Below are 18867 nucleotides of genomic sequence, written 5' to 3' on the forward strand. Positions count from 1 at the left end.
TCACCTAAGAAATACAGAAACTTACAAGTCTCCTGGCAGATGCCCTTACCCAGTGCAGAGAGCCCATACACAGCTTGGCAGCGAGGAGCGGGATGGTGGTGTCCTCAGGCTTCAGGCGGATACATTCTCTTAAAACCTTCACAGCTCTGGCCGACTATAAGAACGAGAGAGAAATGTACTGGGAGAGCCGGAGAATCGGGGAAGACGCCTTGTGCCAACAGTCCGGCATTAGAGGAACACGTGCTCGCGGTTTGCACGTGGATGATGTCCCGTGTCGATTGGCGCTGGCTCGAGACCTTTCTGTGTGAGCTGTATGGTTAATAAGATGTACATATTATGGACAGCACGTTCCCTGTTTACACGGCCGATGTGCTGCCGACATGGACCAGTTTAGGACCCACATAAGAGGGTCCAGCGTTCTGCTTGTTCGTGGGCTGATCAGCGGCATGTATATACGGCACCTATGGCGACACCTAAATACCGCCCAGGGTAACAGGGTCAGATCTCATAATCAATTCCAATAATGCCGAAAATAATGGCCATATCCTGCTGGTCTGGCATCACATCAGTACCTGGTCCATAAGGAAACTGAAGGGACGAGAGGCCGGGAGACCCTATAAGCATTCATCAGTGGTCTGCAAACCACACGTCTCCAGCAGCTGCACATACAGCTTTAAGGACTTGCTGGCACTTGTAGTTTTACAATGGTTGAGAAGACACAGAATCCCAGTGAGATAAAAACGGGACTTAGGGCCCCAACGATTAGCAACATGAAGGGTTACAGTGTTTGCTGGGAGGACAATGGTCCATTGATTATCCAGACAGCGCCACACTTACGAGGCTGGCTGTGGCTGGTACTGCAGCTCAGCCCATCGCATGGTGGAAACATAAAACTATAAAAGGCTCAACGTTACTCCAGCGAATATTGCAGCCTTTCCTCCTGCCGACCATGGAGGCGAGAGCGCTGTCCATCATACCATTATGGGCCTCCTTACAGGAACATTATAAGGCCAGATGGCATATAACAAGATGTACGACCCGGGCGCAGCAGAGGACATCACCTTTCCTGCAGCCATAAGAGACAGGGCAAACTGGTACCAGAGGTGGAACTCCTCAAAGGCAAACTTCATGGCTCTCTCCAAGCACTGATGGAAGGAAAGCAAGAGAGGTCAGACACAGCCGCTACGCAACGCGCCATTACGGTCCAGACAGACGAGGTTATAAGGGAACAGCAGCACAATGAGGGGGTTAAAGGGGTCCCTGGATCAGACATATTCCACCATTTGCAGATAACGGTTGGGACCCTGCATAAGCCACGATGCAGATAACCCCGAATCCACAGATGACTGCGCTCTCTAGGCTTACACTATACTATGGGGGTATTTTATTTATTTTAATGAGGGGTCCAAAATCAGCTATTTGTCTGGACCAACGGATCTGTGTCTGATATCAGAGGGTTCATCAATATGTAACTACATCCCCCAACATGTCCTGGCCACTGCGGGGCCCCTCAGGGGCGATGTTCTATACCTCCGAGAGCATTTCATACTGCCCCCTGCGCCCCAGCGCGATGGTCAGCAGGTCGTACACCACGGAGGCGCTCTGCAGGCTGATGATCCGGTCGTTCTTATGTTCTGGGATCCGGCTGAGCACCGCGTCTCTGTTGGCCTAAGACCAGATGAAACAGCGATCAATAAGTCACGTCAGTACATGAACAGACACATTAAATGGTAGAGTAATGGGGGCCATGTCTAGGTCACCCAGCTTTCCCAGAGGCGACGACTGGACAGAACTTCTGACAAGGTGACATTGTATGGTTCTCTTTTATTGGGTCACATATGGGGCCGCGGCCGCTCTCCGGAGTTGGTGCCAGGCTCAGATCTGCAGCCCAGTAATGAACGCCGAGTATCCACAGCGGCCATATAAGAGAAGTGAATCTGGGCGCGGCCGCGTCTGGTTACAATCTGCCTCCCACCCCCACCCAAAGCCAATCCGAACAATCTGGGAAAAGCCACAGTTGTCATGGAAACTTCTAAATTTAGGAGGCGATTAAAAAGCAAGTCTAAAAAAAACCCCGAATTCCTCCAGTCCTGGGCAGCGTCCTTACACAACCACTTGTGAATGTCATATTAGGGCATAGAGGGGTCACCAGGACCGAAAGCCCCCATCCACGTAGCACACGGGAACGGTCGGCAGCCCCCCATCCGTGTAGCACACGGGAACGGTCGGCAGCCCCCCATCCGTGTAGCACACGGGAACGGTCGGCAGCCCCCCATCCGTGTAGCACACGGGAACGGTCGGCAGCCCCCCATCCGTGTAGCACACGGGAACGGTCGGCAGCCCCCCATCCGTGTAGCACACGGGAACGGTCGGCAGCCCCCCATCCGTGTAGCACACGGGAACGGTCGGCAGCCCCCCATCCGTGTAGCACACGGGAACGGTCGGCAGCCCCCCATCCGTGTAGCACACGGGAACGGTCGGCAGCCCCCCATCCGTGTAGCACACGGGAACGGTAGGCAGCCCCCCATCCGTGTAGCACACGGGAACGGTCGGCAGCCCCCCATCCGTGTAGCACAGGGGAACGGTAGGCAGCCCCCCATCCATGTAGCACATGGGAACGGTAGGCAGCCCCCCATCCATGTAGCACACGGGAACGGTAGGCAGCCCCCCATCCAAGTAGCACACGGGAACGGTCGGCATACAATGCACATTCCTGCGATGGCCGCATCTTCCCCCCTCGTGATCAGATCTGATCATCAGGGATGTCAGAATAAAAGGATTCTCTTTATAAGACTTCCCCTCTAATTAAAACTTCTGTGACTTTCTAAGGTTTCAGTTCTTCACCATTTTCAATATCTCGTCTTACTCGCAGTGAACGAAGCTAAAAGGCTAAAACTCCCCCAATCTAATTCTTTTCACAGCTGTGGGTTTGTTGCAATTAATCCGGATATTAAGAACTTTCACATAAGATGAGAGATTTGCACCATCCTCCAAGACTCAAAAAATTGTCTTTGCTGACACAGTGCAACAAATCTTCAGCTGTATGAGAAAGTTCAGCCGGACATAGATTGTAGCCGGAATGGAATATTGCTAGGATATGCTATCACTTAATGATCAACGGGGTCTGACTTCTGGGACCCCCACTGATCCTGAAAATGAAGAGGACATAGTAGTGTCATACACAGCAGCGCTCCCGGCCGTGCAGGGAACAACATCCAGCTCTGGAATGGAGACGAGCTGCAGCGGGGGCCCAGAAAGCCCCTCCAAGGAAGAAAACCTGATGAGCGCTGCTACAGCACTGCGGCCACTTCATTATCAGGATCGCTGAGGGGCCCACAGGTCGGACCACCAGCAATCATCAAATGATGGCATATCCTAGAAATACGCCATCAATAACTAAGATGGGAACACCCCTTTACATCAGAAAGCTGATAAGCTTTTCATTACACATTGATTAAAATGGCTGTTCTGCAATCGAAAGTTATCATCTGTCCATAGAATCAAGACGCTGGGGGTCCGGTCAATCACAGCAATTTGGGGGGGGGGTCATCTGATTGGGGCAGCAGTCAGGCATGTGCCCAACTACGCCAATCTGAGTCAGCGACACTGAAAGTAGCCGAGAGCTGCGGGATAGGGGGACGCACTTCATATACCAGCCCCCCAACGGGGGCTCTCACCATGGACTCGCTGATCAGCAGCAGGAGCAGCGCCTCTTCTGTGTTTTCTTGAGGACAGAAAATGCTAAAAAAATAAAGTGAAAACTTAAATCAAAGCAAAAACACCAAAATGCAAGATTTCTGCACAGAACCGAAGGAGAATACTCACTGCTCCCCCGAATAGACCCGCGGCCTCCGGCTTAACGCATAGCTTTTTGTGTTCAGCCCCTGTCGGAGGGGGTCGTCCAGGGGAGACTGGTTGGGGGGATCTTCCAGTGGGTTCCAGTAACTTTGCTCGCACATCCCCCGGAGCAGAATCTCAGCCAGCTGCCGGGCGATCGTCTGATAAGCAGAAAGTAACGAGAGGAGAGAGTCACTAAGATGACCTCCATGTACCTAGTCGTCACTTGTATACAGGACCCGTGCTGAGCAATGACCTCCCCAGCACTCACCATCCGCAGGTTCTGTGTGGTCCGGGTCTCTACAGCTCTCAGGATCTCCCGGAATCGGCCCACTCCTCGGGTCAGGTTCCTGGATGAAGAACAGACACCATCATCTCAGCCCTAAACCTGCGGATGCGACTGTCAGCTCTGCAGGACAGGCATCAGCCATAAATCTATTCTGATGCCCCAGGAGGGGGTGAATACTTTTCCTGGCACATTATTGCTGCGTGCCTGTGACCTGGAGGGAGCCCCTACATTCGCAATAGATTTTAATTCTCCGCCATGTCCCATGAGATCGCCTGCATCTAATATAAACCGCCGCGTCCATTTACAGCTATTTCATGGTTTCTGGCGTTCACTTGGCAGCACATTAACTTCTGTACACCTGTGACGAGTCTGAGCGGCGAGAGATGGCGGATTTACATGGCGCTCGCGGAGATCGCAGAGCTGCGCTCCTGGGGGCGACGCTAATGAAGTAGTAAAGTGTAATCCATCAAGGGCAGGACAAGTTCTGCGCCGAGTCCCCTGGGCAGATCCGCAGCCTAACGAGCCGTCCGCTTATTATGCGCAGGAAATGGCAATGTAGCGGTAACCCCATCTCAACAATTGTAGTCACTTTCTATGGATCAGATCTGCGAAGGTAGAAAATCGGCAGCGCGGTGATTTATAGACGTGCGAGTTCTCCTGGGAGAATGAAACTTTCTGCAACTTTCGCATAAACACTGTATCTCAATGGAGCATTTTTACGTTTTCTGCTTGCTGTTACAGTCACATTCACCAGTCTGAACACAGTCCTGTTCACACAGCTGAGAAGTGTAACAATGGAGGCCATGCTCGATCACAGTCACCAGTCCGGGCACAGCCCTGTTCACACAGCTGAGAAGCGCAACAATGGAGGCCATGCTCGATCGCAGTCACCAGTCCGGGCACAGCCCTGTTCACACAGCTGAGAAGCGCAACAATGGAGGCCATGCTCGATCGCAGTCACCAGTCCGGGCACAGCCCTGTTCACACAGCTGAGAAGCGTAACAATGGAGGCCATGCTCGATCACAGTCACCAGTCCGGGCACAGCCCTGTTCACACAGCTGAGAAGCACAACAATGGAGGCCACGCTCGATCACAGTGACCAGTACGGGCACAGCACTGTTCACACAGCTGAGAAGCGTAACAATGGAGGCCATGCTCGATCACAGTCACCAGTCCGGGCACAGCCCTGTTCACACAGCTGAGAAGTGTAACAATGGAGGCCATGCTCGATCACAGTCACCAGTACGGGCACAGCCCTGTTCACACAGCTGAGAAGCGTAACAATGGAGGCCACGCTCGATCACAGTCACCAGTCCGGGCACAGCCCTGCTCACACAGCTGAGAAGCGTAACAATGGAGGCCATGCTCGATCACAGTCACCAGTCCGGGCACAGCCCTGTTCACACAGCTGAGAAGTGTAACAATGGAGGCCATGCTCGATCGCAGTCACCAGTCCGGGCACAGCCCTGTTCACACAGCTGAGAAGCGTAACAATGGAGGCCATGCTCGATCACATTCACCAGTCCGGGCACAGCCCTGTTCACACAGCTGAGAAGCGCAACAATGGAGGCCATGCTCGATCGCAGTCATCAGTCCGGGCACAGCCCTGTTCACACAGCTGAGAAGCGCAACAATGGAGGCCATGCTCGTTAACAGTCACCAGTCCGGGCACAGCCCTGTTCACACAGCTGAGAAGCGTAACAATGGAGGCCATGCTCGATCGCAGTCACCAGTCCGGGCACAGCCCTGTTCACACAGCTGAGAAGCGTAACAATGGAGGCCACGCTCGATCACAGTGACCAGTACGGGCACAGCCCTGTTCACACAGCTGAGAAGTGTAACAATGGAGGCCATGCTCGATCACAGTCACCAGTACGGGCACAGCCCTGTTCACACAGCTGAGAAGCGTAACAATGGAGGCCATGCTCGATCACAGTCACCAGTCCGGGCACAGCCCTGTTCACACAGCTGAGAAGCGCAACAATGGAGGCCACGCTCGATCACAGTCACCAGTCCGGGCACAGCCCTGCTCACACAGCTGAGAAGCGTAACAATGGAGGCCATGCTCGATCGCAGTCACCAGTCCGGGCACAGCCCTGTTCACACAGCTGAGAAGCACAACAATGGAGGCCATGCTCGATCACAGTCACCAGTCCGGGCACAGCCCTGTTCACACAGCTGAGAAGTGTAACAATGGAGGCCATGCTCGATCGCAGTCACCAGTCCGGGCACAGCCCTGTTCACACAGCTGAGAAGCGTAACAATGGAGGCCATGCTCGATCACATTCACCAGTCCGGGCACAGCCCTGTTCACACAGCTGAGAAACGCAACAATGGAGGCCATGCTCGATCGCAGTCACCAGTCCGGGCACAGCCCTGTTCACACAGCTGAGAAGCGCAACAATGGAGGCCATGCTCGATCGCAGTCATCAGTCCGGGCACAGCCCTGTTCACACAGCTAAGAAGCGCAACAATGGAGGCCATGCTCGTTAACAGTCACCAGTCCGGGCACAGCCCTGTTCACACAGCTGAGAAGAGCAACAATGGAGGCCATGCTCGATCACAGTCACCAGTCCGGGCACAGCCCTGTTCACACAGCTGAGAAGTGTAACAATGGAGGCCACGCTCGATCACAGTCACCAGTTCGGGCACAGCCCTGTTCACACAGCTGAGAAGCACAACAATGGAGGCCATGCTCGATCACAGTCACCAGTCCGGGCACAGCCCTGTTCACACAGCTGAGAAGCACAACAATGGAGGCCATGCTCGATCACAGTCACCAGTCCGGGCACAGCCCTGTTCACACAGCTGAGAAGCGCAACAATGGAGGCCAAGCTCGATCACAGTCACCAGTCCGGGCACAGCCCTGCTCACACAGCTGAGAAGCGTAACAATGGAGGCCATGCTCGATCGCAGTCACCAGTCCGGGCACAGCCCTGTTCACACAGCTGAGAAGCGTAACAATGGAGGCCACGCTCGATCACAGTCACCAGTCCGGGCACAGCCCTGCTCACACAGCTGAGAAGCGTAACAATGGAGGCCATGCTCGATCGCAGTCACCAGTCCAGGCACAGTCCTGTTCACACAGCTGAGAAGCGTAACAATGGAGGCCATGCTCGATCGCAGTCACCAGTCCGGGCACAGCCCTGTTCACACAGCTGAGAAGCGTAACAATGGAGGCCATGCTCGATCACAGTCACCAGTCCAGGCACAGCCCTGTTCACACAGCTGAGAAGTGTAACAATGGAGGCCATGCTCAATCATAGTCACCAGTCTGGGCACAGCCCTGTTCACACAGCTGAGAAGTGTAACAATGGAGGCCATGCTCGATCACAGTCACCAGTCTGGGAACAGCCCTGTACACACAGCTGAGAAGCGTAACAATGGAGGCCATGCTCGATCACAGTCACCAGTCCGGGCACAGCCCTGTTCACACAGCTGAGAAGCGCAACAATGGAGGCCATGCTCGATCGCAGTCACCAGTTCGGGCACAGCCCTGTTCACACAGCTGAGAAGCGCAACGATGGAGGCCATGCTCGATCACAGTCACCAGTCCGGGCACAGCCCTGTTCACACAGCTGAGAAGCGTAACAATGGAGGCCACGCTCGATCACAGTCACCAGTCCGGGCACAGCCCTGTTCACACAGCTGAGAAGCGTAACGATGGAGGCCATGCTCGATCACATTCACCAGTCCGGGCACAGCCCTGTTTACACAGCTGAGAAGCGTAACAATAGAGGCCACGCTCGATCACAGTCACCAGTCCGGGCACAGCCCTGTTCACACAGCTGAGAAGCGTAACAATGGAGGCCATGCTCGATCACAGTCACCAGTCCGGGCACAGCCCTGTTCACACAGCTGAGAAGCACAACAATGGAGGCCACGCTCGATCACAGTCACCAGTCCGGGCACAGCCCTGTTCACACTGCTGAGAAGCGTAACAATGGAGGCCATGCTCAATCACAGTCACCAGTCCAGGCACAGCCCTGTTCACACAGCTGAGAAGCACAACAATGGAGGCCATGCTCGATCACAGTCACCAGTCCGGGCACAGCCCTGTTCACACAGCTGAGAAGCGTAACAATGGAGGCCATGCTCGATCACAGTCACCAGTCCGGGCACAGCCCTGTTCACACAGCTGAGAAGCACAACAATGGAGGCCATGCTCGATCACAGTCACCAGTCCGGGCACAGCCCTGTTCACACAGCTGAGAAGCGCAACAATGGAGGCCACGCTCGATCACAGTCACCAGTCCGGGCACAGCCCTGTTCACACAGCTGAGAAGCGTAACAATGGAGGCCACGCTCGATCACAGTCACCAGTCCGGGCACAGCCCTGTTCACACAGCTGAGAAGCGTAACGATGGAGGCCATGCTCGATCACAGTCACCAGTCGGGCACAGCCCTGTTCACACAGCTGAGAAGCGCAACAATGGAGGCCATGCTCAATCACAGTCACCAGTCCGGGCACAGCCCTGTTCACACAGCTGAGAATCGTAACAATGGAGGCCATGCTCGATCACAGTCACCAGTCCGGGCACAGCCCTGTTCACACAGCTGAGAAGCGTATCAATGGAGGCCATGCTCGATCACAGTCACCAGTCCGGGCACAGCCCTGTTCACACAGCTGAGAAGCGTAACAATGGAGGCCATGCTCGATCACAGCCACCAGTCCGGGCACAGCCCTGTTCACACAGCTGAGAAGAGTAACAATGGAGGCCATGCTCGATCACAGCCACCAGTCCGGGCACAGCCCTGTTCACACAGCTGAGAAGCACAACAATGGAGGCCACGCTCGATCACAGTCACCAGTCCGGGCACAGCCCTGTTCACACAGCTGAGAAGCACAACAATGGAGGCCACGCTCGATCACAGTCACCAGTCCGGGCACAGCCCTGTTCACACAGCTGAGAAGCGTAACAATGGAGGCCATGCTCGATCACAGTCACCAGTCCAGGCACAGCCCTGTTCACACAGCTGAGAAGCGCAACAATGGAGGCCATGCTCGATCGCAGTCACCAGTCCGGGCACAGCCCTGTTCACACAGCTGAGAAGCGCAGCAATGGAGGCCATGCTCGATCACAGTCACCAGTCCGGGCACAGCCCTGTCCACACAGCTGAGAAGCGTAACAATGGAGGCCATGCTCGATCACAGTCACCAGTCCGGGCACAGCCCTGTTCACACAGCTGAGAAGCGTAACAATGGAGGCCATGCTCGATCACAGTCACCAGTCCGGGCACAGCCCTGTTCACACAGCTGAGAAACGTAACAATGGAGGCCATGCTCGATCACAGTCACCAGTCCGGGCACAGCCCTGTTCACACAGCTGAGAAGAGTAACAATGGAGGCCATGCTCGATCACAGTCACCAGTCCGGGCACAGCCCTGTTCACACAGCTGAGAAGCACAACAATGGAGGCCACGCTCGATCACAGTCACCAGTCCGGGCACAGCCCTGTTCACACTGCTGAGAAGCGTAACAATGGAGGCCATGCTCGATCACAGTCACCAGTCCAGGCACAGCCCTGTTCACACAGCTGAGAAGCGTAACAATGGAGGCCATGCTCGATCACAGTCACCAGTCCGGGCACAGCCCTGTTCACACAGCTGAGAAGCGTAACAATGGAGGCCATGCTCGATCACAGTCACCAGTCCGGGCACAGCCCTGTTCACACAGCTGAGAAGCACAACAATGGAGGCCATGCTCGATCACAGTCACCAGTCCGGGCACAGCCCTGTTCACACAGCTGAGAAGCGCAACAATGGAGGCCACGCTCGATCACAGTCACCAGTCCGGGCACAGCCCTGTTCACACAGCTGAGAAGCGTAACAATGGAGGCCATGCTCGATCACAGTCACCAGTCCGGGCACAGCCCTGTTCACACAGCTGAGAAGCGCAACAATGGAGGCCACGCTCAATCACAGTCACCAGTCCGGGCACAGCCCTGTTCACACAGCTGAGAAGCACAACAATGGAGGCCATGCTCGATCACAGTCACCAGTCCGGGCACAGCCCTGTTCACACAGCTGAGAAGCGTAACAATGGAGGCAATGCTCTAGTAACTGATGACAGTAAACAAATCTCACCAGAGTAACTGCTAATTCCTGCGCTGACACAATGTAACAACACAAGAATTTGTGCCGAGTATTGAGAAGGATAGAAGCCTCGAGCAGCCGAACGCCATAACTATGGTGTGTTGCATTAATATGTCAGTGACAGGCACGCGGGTGCAGGGCAGGACTCTCAGGTCTGGCGCTTGACATTGACCCCGTGCAGCCAGAACGTGGCGCTGGAACGGTCTCCGTCGGGCGCAGCGACTCGATAATCCTTCTAATTAATTCTGCATAGTGAACTGGCAGCGGGACATGTCCGGCCGCCGCAGATCTGTCAGCGCTTTCACCGGAGGCTTTATAAAGACGTCTGATGCTGAACTCAAGGAGATGTCACCTGAGAAGCGGCCCACTACAACTTGGCCGCTGATCAAGGTTATTTGCGCAGTACTTAGAGCCTCCCAGGGTTTTACAAAGGACTCCAGGGATCAAAAGGAAATTGACTTTATTTTATCCTTTAAATACCCCCTACAGGGCAATTATAGGATAATCCGACATAACATCCCCAGGATGGCGGCATTAAGCCTCCAGCGCAAGTTCAACGCCGAGAGAAGTGGACTGGGCAAAGTAAGCAACTGGGAACCATTCCTGAAATACTCTGTGCTGCTGGAGGACCCGGCTCCTTCTACAACGCAACACAAAGTCAGCAGCCTTCAACCAGAACAACACACGTCTTTCCAGAAATACTCTGTGCTGCTGGGAGTAGGTGCATACATCATTTGCTATGAAACACTCAGTCTCCCATAAGACCGGCACACTCCTCCTGAAATACTCTGTGCTGCTGGGTTCTCCGCTCCTTCCACTATGTTATTATGCTAGTCTGTAACGTTCCACAACATCAGTTCACTACTATCCTGAAACACTCTGTGCTGCTGGGGACCCAGTTCCTTTTATTATGTAAATTCTAGTCTGCGACTTTCCATAAAATCATTCCGCTTCTCTACTGAAATACTCTGTACTGCTGGGGATCTAAAACTAAAAACTACAAAATTGCAAACATTGATAGCGCAGCAATGGTGCCCTTAGGGTATAGCGCCGCCATCAGACGCCAGCACATCACCGCACACGCTGATCTCCAGCTCAGCCTCAGCGCAATAATCACATAACAGGTCGATTTAATAGGATTGAGACCCGGAATGAACTTCTAATCTGGAGCGTCCGCACAAAGTGACCCAGGCAGTTATAAAACCTGAAGAGCTGCTGGAATAAAGGACACATAGGAAAAATGCATGAAGTGCAACTCCCTAACATACTGTTATCACCGGAATACAGGGAGACAATGAAAAGTGCAAATGTAATGTCCCAGCCGTCAATCTACAGGATCATGGAGTCACGCAGCGGCGCTGGTTCATGAAGCGGTCAGCAGTGGCGGTCACCACGAGTCCACACCGGGCCCAATGTAACGTTACTAGTCCACTAATCAGAGGTTCCAGTAATAATCCGACTTATGTAACATCAAAAAGTAAAACCAGGTTTCCAAACCCCTGTCCTCACATGCCCTCCAAGTGTTATAAATGACCTACACCTGCCCCGAGGACAACAAATCCCAACATCCGTATACAAGGAGGACACAATCTGTATACATGTGTATATTAATATGAATAAAGAGAAAACTTCAGCTCACCCCTGAGATGTAATCCCAGTCTGGCATGAAGCACGGAGTCCTCGCTGCTGCACAGCGCCTGGGTCAGTGAGGAAGTGACGATGGATCCAGCTCAACACACCGGGCAATTTATACACACTACCCCATAATATATGCTTTGTCGTCTGAGATGTCCATTTTTTGTCTTTTCTACAATTTTTTAAAAGGATTTGCCAATGAAGATTGTTGAATATTAATTAATTGCCCGATGTGTTGAGCTGGATCCATCTTCACTTCCTCACATACATGTGTATATACATAACTGACCAGGCAGCAGTATTATAGTAGTTATATTCTTGTACATAGGGGCAGTATTATAGTAGTTATATTCTTGTACGTAGGGGGCAGTATTATAGTAGTTATATTCTTGTACGTAGGAGCAGTATTATAGTAGTTATATTCTTGTATATAGGGGCAGTATTATAGTAGTTATATTCTTGTACATAGGGGGCAGTATTATACTAGTTATATTCTTATACATAGGAGCAGTATTATAGTAGTTATATTCTTGTATATAGGGGCAGTATTATAGTAGTTATATTCTTGTACGTAGGGGGCAGTATTATAGTAGTTATATTCTTGTACGTAAGAGCAGTATTATAGTAGTTATATTCTTGTATATAGGGACAGTATTATAGTAGTTATAGTCTTGCACATAGGGGGCAGTATTATAGTTGTTATATTCTTGTACATAGGAGCAGTATTATAGTAGTTATATTCTTGTTCATAGGGACAGTATTATAGTAGTTATATTCTTGTACATAGGGGGCAGTATTATAGTAGTTATATTCTGGTACATAGGGGTAGTATTATAGTAGTTATATTCTTGTACATAGGAGCAGTATTATAGTAGTTATATTCTTGTACATAGGGGCAGTATTATAGTAGTTATATTCTTGTACATAGGGGGCAGTATTATAGTAGTTATATTCTTGTACATAGGGACAGTATTATAGTAGTTATATTCTTGTACATAGGGACAGTATTATAGTAGTTATATTCTTGTACATAGGGGCAGTATTATAGTAGTTATATTCTTGTTCATAGGGACAGTATTATAGTAGTTATATTCTTGTTCATAGGGACAGTATTATAGTAGTTATATTCTTGTACATAGGGGCAGTATTATAGTAGTTATATTCTTGTTCATAGGGACAGTATTATAGTAGTTATATTCTTGTACATAGGGACAGCATTATAGTAGTTATATTCTTGTTCATAGGGACAGTATTATAGTAGTTATATTCTTGTTCATAGGGACAGTATTATAGTAGTTATATTCTTGTACATAGGGGCAGTATTATAGTAGTTATATTCTTGTACATAGGGGCAGTATTATAGTAGTTATATTCTTGTACATAGGGGCAGTATTATAGTAGTTATATTCTTGAACATAGGGGGCAGCAGTATTATAGTAGTTATATTCTTGTACATAGGGGCAGTATTATATTAGTTATATTCTTGTACATAGGAGCAGTATTATAGTAGTTATATTCTTGTACATAGGGACAGTATTATAGTAGTTACATTCTTGTACATAGGGAGCAGTATTATAGTAGTTATATTCTTGTACATAGGGAGCAGTATTATAGTAGTTATATTCTTGAACATAGGGGGCAGCAGTATTATAGTAGTTATATTCTTGTACATAGGGGCAGTATGATAGTAGTTATATTCTTGTACATAGGGGGCAGTATTATAGTAGTTATATTCTTGTACATAGGGACAGTATTATAGTAGTTATATTCTTGTTCATAGGGACAGTATTATAGTAGTTATATTCTTGTTCATAGGGACAGTATTATAGTAGTTATATTCTTGTTCATAGGGACAGTATTATAGTAGTTATATTCTTGTACATAGGGACAGTATTATAGTAGTTATATTCTTGTTCATAGGGACAGTATTATAGTAGTTATATTCTTGAACATAGGGGGCAGCAGTATTATAGTAGTTATATTCATGTACATAGAAGCAGTATTATAGTAGTTATATTCTTGTACATAGGGGCAGTATTATAGTAGTTATATTCTTGTACATAGTGGCAGTATTATATTAGTTATATTCTTGTACATAGGAGCAGTATTATAGTAGTTATATTCTTGTACATAGGGAGCAGTATTATAGTAGTTATATTCTTGTACATAGGGAGCAGTATTATAGTAGTTATATTCTTGTACATAGGGGGCAGTATTATAGTAGTTATATTCTTGTACATAGGGAGCAGTATTATAGTAGTTATATTCTTGTACATAGGAGCAGTATTATAGTAGTTATATTCTTGTACATAGGGAGCAGTATTATAGTAGTTATATTCTTGTACATAGGGGCAGTATTATAGTAGTTATATTCTTGTACATAGGGACAGTATTATAGTAGTTATATTCTTGTACATAGGGAGCAGTATTATAGTAGTTATATTCTTGTACATAGGGGCAGTATTATAGTAGTTATATTCTTGTACATAGGGGGCAGTATTATAGTAGTTATATTCTTGTACATAGGGGGCAGTATTATAGTAGTTATATTCTTGTACATAGGGGCAGTATTATAGTAGTGATATTCTTGAACATAGGGGGCAGCAGTATTATAGTAGTTATATTCTTGTACATAGGGGCAGTATTATAGTAGTTATATTCTTGTACATAGGGGGCAGTATTATAGTAGTTATATTCTTGTACATAGGAGCAGTATTATAGTAGCTATATTCTTGTACATAGGGACAGTATTATAGTAGTTATATTCTTGTACATAGGAGCAGTATTATAGTAGTTATATTCTTGTACATAGGGACAGTATTATAGTAGTTATATTCTTGTATATAGGAGCAGTATTATAGTAGTTATATTCTAGTACATAGGAGCAGTATTATAGTAGTTATATTCTTGTACATAGGGAGCAGTATTATAGTAGTTATATTCTTGTACATAGGGGCAGTATTATAGTAGTTATATTCTTGTACATAGGGGGCAGTATTATAGTAGTTATATTCTTGTACATAGGGGGCAGTATTATAGTAGTTGTATTCTTGTACATAGGGGGCAGTATTATAGTAGTTATATTCTTGTACATAGGGAGCAGTATTATAGTCGTTATATTCTTGTACAGAGGGGCAGTATTATAGCGGCTATATTCTTGTACATAGGGGCAGTATTATAGTAGTTATATTCTTGTACAGAGGGGCAGTATTATAGTAGTTATATTCATGTACATAGGGGGCAGTATTATAGTAGTTATATTCTTGTACATAGGGGCAGTATTATAGTAGTTATATTCTTGTACATAGGGAGCAGTATTATAGTAGTTATATTCTTGTACATAGGGGCAGTATTATAGTAGTTATATTCTTGTACATGGGGGCAGTATTATAGTAGTTATATTCTTGTACATAGGGACAGTATTATAGTAGTTATATTCTTGTACATAGGGAGCAGTATTATAGTAGTTATATTCTTGTACATAGGGGGCAGTATTATAGTAATTATATTCTTGTACATAGGAGCAGTATTATAGTAGTTATATTCTTGTACATAGGGGCAACATTATAGTAGTTATATTCTTGTACATAGGAGCAGTATTATAGTAGTTATATTCTTGTACATAGGAGCAGTATTATAGTAGTTATATTCTTGTACATAGGGAGCAGTATTATAGTAGTTATATTCTTGTACATAGGGGGCAGTATTATAGTAGTTATATTCTTGTACATAGGGGCAGTATTATAGTAGTTATATTCTTGTACATAGGGGGCAGTATTATAGTAGTTATATTCTTGTACATAGGGGGCAGTATTATAGTAGTTATATTCTTGTACATAGGGGGCAGTATTATAGTAGTTATATTCTTGTACATAGGGGGCAGTATTATAGTAGTTATATTCATGTACATACAGTGGTGGCCAAAAGTATTGGCACCCCTGCAATTCTGTCAGATAATACTCAGTTTCTTCCTGAAAATGATTGCAATCACAAATTCTTTGGTATTATTATCTTCATTTAATTTGCTTGCAAGGAAAAAACACAAAAGAGAATGAAGCAAAAATCAAATCATTGATCATTTCACACAAAACTCCAAAAATGGGCCAGACAAAAGTATTGGCACCCTCAGCCTAATACTTGGTTGCACAACCTTTAGCCAAAATAACTGCGAACAACCGCTTCCGGTAACCATCAATGAGTTTCTTACAATGCTCTGCTGGAATTATAGACCATTCTTCTTTGGCAAACTGCTCCAGGTCCCTGATATTTGAAGGGTGCCTTCTCCAAACTGCCATTTTGAGATCTCTCCACAGGTGTTCTATGGGATTCAGGTCTGGACTAATTGCTGGCCACCTTTGAAGTTTCCAGTGCTTTCTCTCAAACCATTTTATAGTGCTTTTGGAAGTGTGTTTTGGGTCATTCTCCTGCTGGAAGACCCATGACCTCTGAGGGAGACCCAGCTGTCTCACACTGGGCCCTACATTATGCTGCAAAATTTGTTGGTAGTCTTCAGACTTCATAATGCCATGCACACGGTCAAGCAGTCCAGTGCCAGAGGCAGCAAAGCAACCCCAAAACATCAGGGAACCTCCGCCATGTTTGACTGTAGGGACCGTGTTCTTTTCTTTGAATGCCTCTTTTTTTTTCCTGTACACTCTATGTTGATGCTTTTTCCCATCTACTTTTGTCTCATCTGACCAGAGAACATTCTTCCAAAACGTTTTAGGCTTTCTCAGGTAAGTTTTGGCAAACTCCAGCCTGGCTTTTTTATGTCTCAGGGTAAGAAGTGGGGTCTTCCAGGGTATCCTACCATACAGTCCCTTTTCATTCAGACGTCGATGGATGGTACGGGTTGACACTGTTGTACCCTCGGACTGCAGGGCAGCTTGAACTTGTTTGGATGTTAGTCGAGGTTCTTTATCCACCATCCGCACAATCTTGCGTTGAAATCTCTCGTCAATTTTTCTTTTCCGTCCACATCTAGGGAGGTTAGCCACAGTGCCATGGGCTTTACACTTCTAGATGACACTGCGCACGGAAGACACAGGAACATTCAGGTCTTTGGAGATGGACTTGTAGCCTTGAGATTGCTCATGCTTCCTCACAATTTGGTTTCTCAAGTCCTCAGACAGTTCTTTGGTCTTCTTTCTTTTCTCCATGCTCAATGTGGAACGCACAAGGACACAGGACAGAGGTTGAGTCAACTTTAATCCATGTCAACTGGCTGCAAGTGTGATTTAGTTATTGCCAACACCTGTTAGGTGCCACAGGTAAGTTACAGGTGCTGTTAATTACACGAATTAGAGAAGCATCACATGATTTTTCAAACAGTGCCAATACTTTTGTCCACCCCCTTTTTTAGGTTTGGTGTGGAATTGTATCCAATTTGTCTTTAGGACAATTCTTTTTGTGTTTTTTCATTGAAGACAAATTAAATGAAGATAATAATACCAAAGAATTTGTGATTGCAATCATTTCCAGGAAGAAACTGAGTATTATCTGACAGAATTGCAGGGGTGCCAATACTTTTGGCCACCACTGTAGCAGCAGTATTATAGCAGTTATATTCTTGTACATAGGGGGCAGTATTATAGTAGTTATATTCTTGTATATAGGGGGCAGTATTATAGTAGTTATGTTCTTGTACATAGGAGGCAGTATTATAGTAGTTATATTCTTGTACATAGGAGGCAGTATTATAGTAGTTATATTCTTGTACATAGGAGGCAGTATTATAGTAGTTATATTCTTGTACATAGGGGGCAGTATTATAGTAGTTATATTCTTGTACATAGGGGCAGTATTATAGTAGTTATATTCTTGTACATAGGGGCAGTATTATAGTAGTTATATTCTTGTACATAGGGACAGTATTATAGTAGTTATATTCTTGTACATAGGAGCAGTATTATAGTAGTTATATTCTTGTACATAGGGGCAGTATTATAGTAGTTATATTCTTGTACATAGGGGCAGTATTATAGTAGTTATATTCTTGTACATAGGGACAGTATTATAGTAGTTATATTCTTGTACATAGGGAGCAGTATTATAGTAGTTATATTCTTGTACATACGGGCAGTATTATAGTAGTTATATTCTTGTACATATGGGGCAGTATTATAGTAGTTATATTCTTGTACATAGGGGCAGTATTATAGTAGTTATATTCTTGTACATAGGGACAGTATTATAGTAGTTATATTCTTGTACATAGGGAGCAGTATTATAGTAGTTATATTCTTGTACATAGGGGCAGTATTATAGTAGTTATATTCTTGTACATAGCAGGCAGTATTATAGTAGTTATATTCTTGTACATAGGGGGCAGTATTATAGTAGTTATATTCTTGTACATAGGGGCAGTATTATAGTAGTTATATTCTTGAACATAGGGGGCAGCAGTATTATAGTAGTTATATTCTTGTACATAGGGACAGTATTATAGTAGTTATATTCTTGTACATAGGGACATTATTATAGTAGTTATATTCTTGTACATAGGGAGCAGTATTATAGTAGTTATATTCTTGTACATAGGGGCAGTATTATAGTAGTTATATTCTTGTACATAGGGGGCAGTATTATAGTAGTTATATTCTTGTACATAGGGGCAGTATTATAGTAGTTATATTCTTGTATATAGTGGGCAGTATTATAGTAGTTATATTCTTGTACATAGGGGCAGTATTATAGTAGTTATATTCTTGTACATAGGGGCAGTATTATAGTAGTTATATTCTTGTACATAGGGGCAGTATTATAGTAGTTATATTCTTGTACATAGGGGCAGTATTATAGTAGTTATATTCTTGTACATAGGGACAGTATTATAGTAGTTATATTCTTGTACACAGGGGCAGTATTATAGTAGTTATATTCTTGTACATAGGGGGCAGTATTATAGTAGTTATATTCTTGTACATAGGGAGCAGTATTAAAGTAGTTATATTCTTGTACATAGGGGGCAGTATTATAGTAATTATATTCTTGTATATAGTGGGCAGTA

At 46.6% G+C, this 18867-nt stretch overlaps 1 protein-coding gene across 2 annotated transcripts in view; it reads right to left on the reverse strand.

The window, feature by feature from the left end:
• Positions 1–18867, reverse strand: part of TTC7B (tetratricopeptide repeat domain 7B) — a 121018-nt gene that overhangs the window by 41660 nt on the left and 60491 nt on the right. For both annotated transcript variants that reach the window (XM_073638241.1, XM_073638242.1), the window contains exons 6-11: positions 4109–4187; positions 3826–3998; positions 3678–3741; positions 1531–1668; positions 1062–1145; positions 50–154 (exon numbers count right to left, since the gene is read on the reverse strand). In XM_073638241.1, the coding sequence (XP_073494342.1) occupies positions 50–154; positions 1062–1145; positions 1531–1668; positions 3678–3741; positions 3826–3998; positions 4109–4187 (643 nt within the window). The remainder of the gene's footprint in view (positions 1–49; positions 155–1061; positions 1146–1530; positions 1669–3677; positions 3742–3825; positions 3999–4108; positions 4188–18867) is intronic.

Source organism: Phyllobates terribilis, unplaced genomic scaffold (assembly GCF_046119375.1).
Source record: "Phyllobates terribilis strain yellow unplaced genomic scaffold, ASM4611937v1 Scaffold_7__3_contigs__length_470593459, whole genome shotgun sequence".
Taxonomy (NCBI): Eukaryota; Metazoa; Chordata; class Amphibia; order Anura; family Dendrobatidae; genus Phyllobates; species Phyllobates terribilis.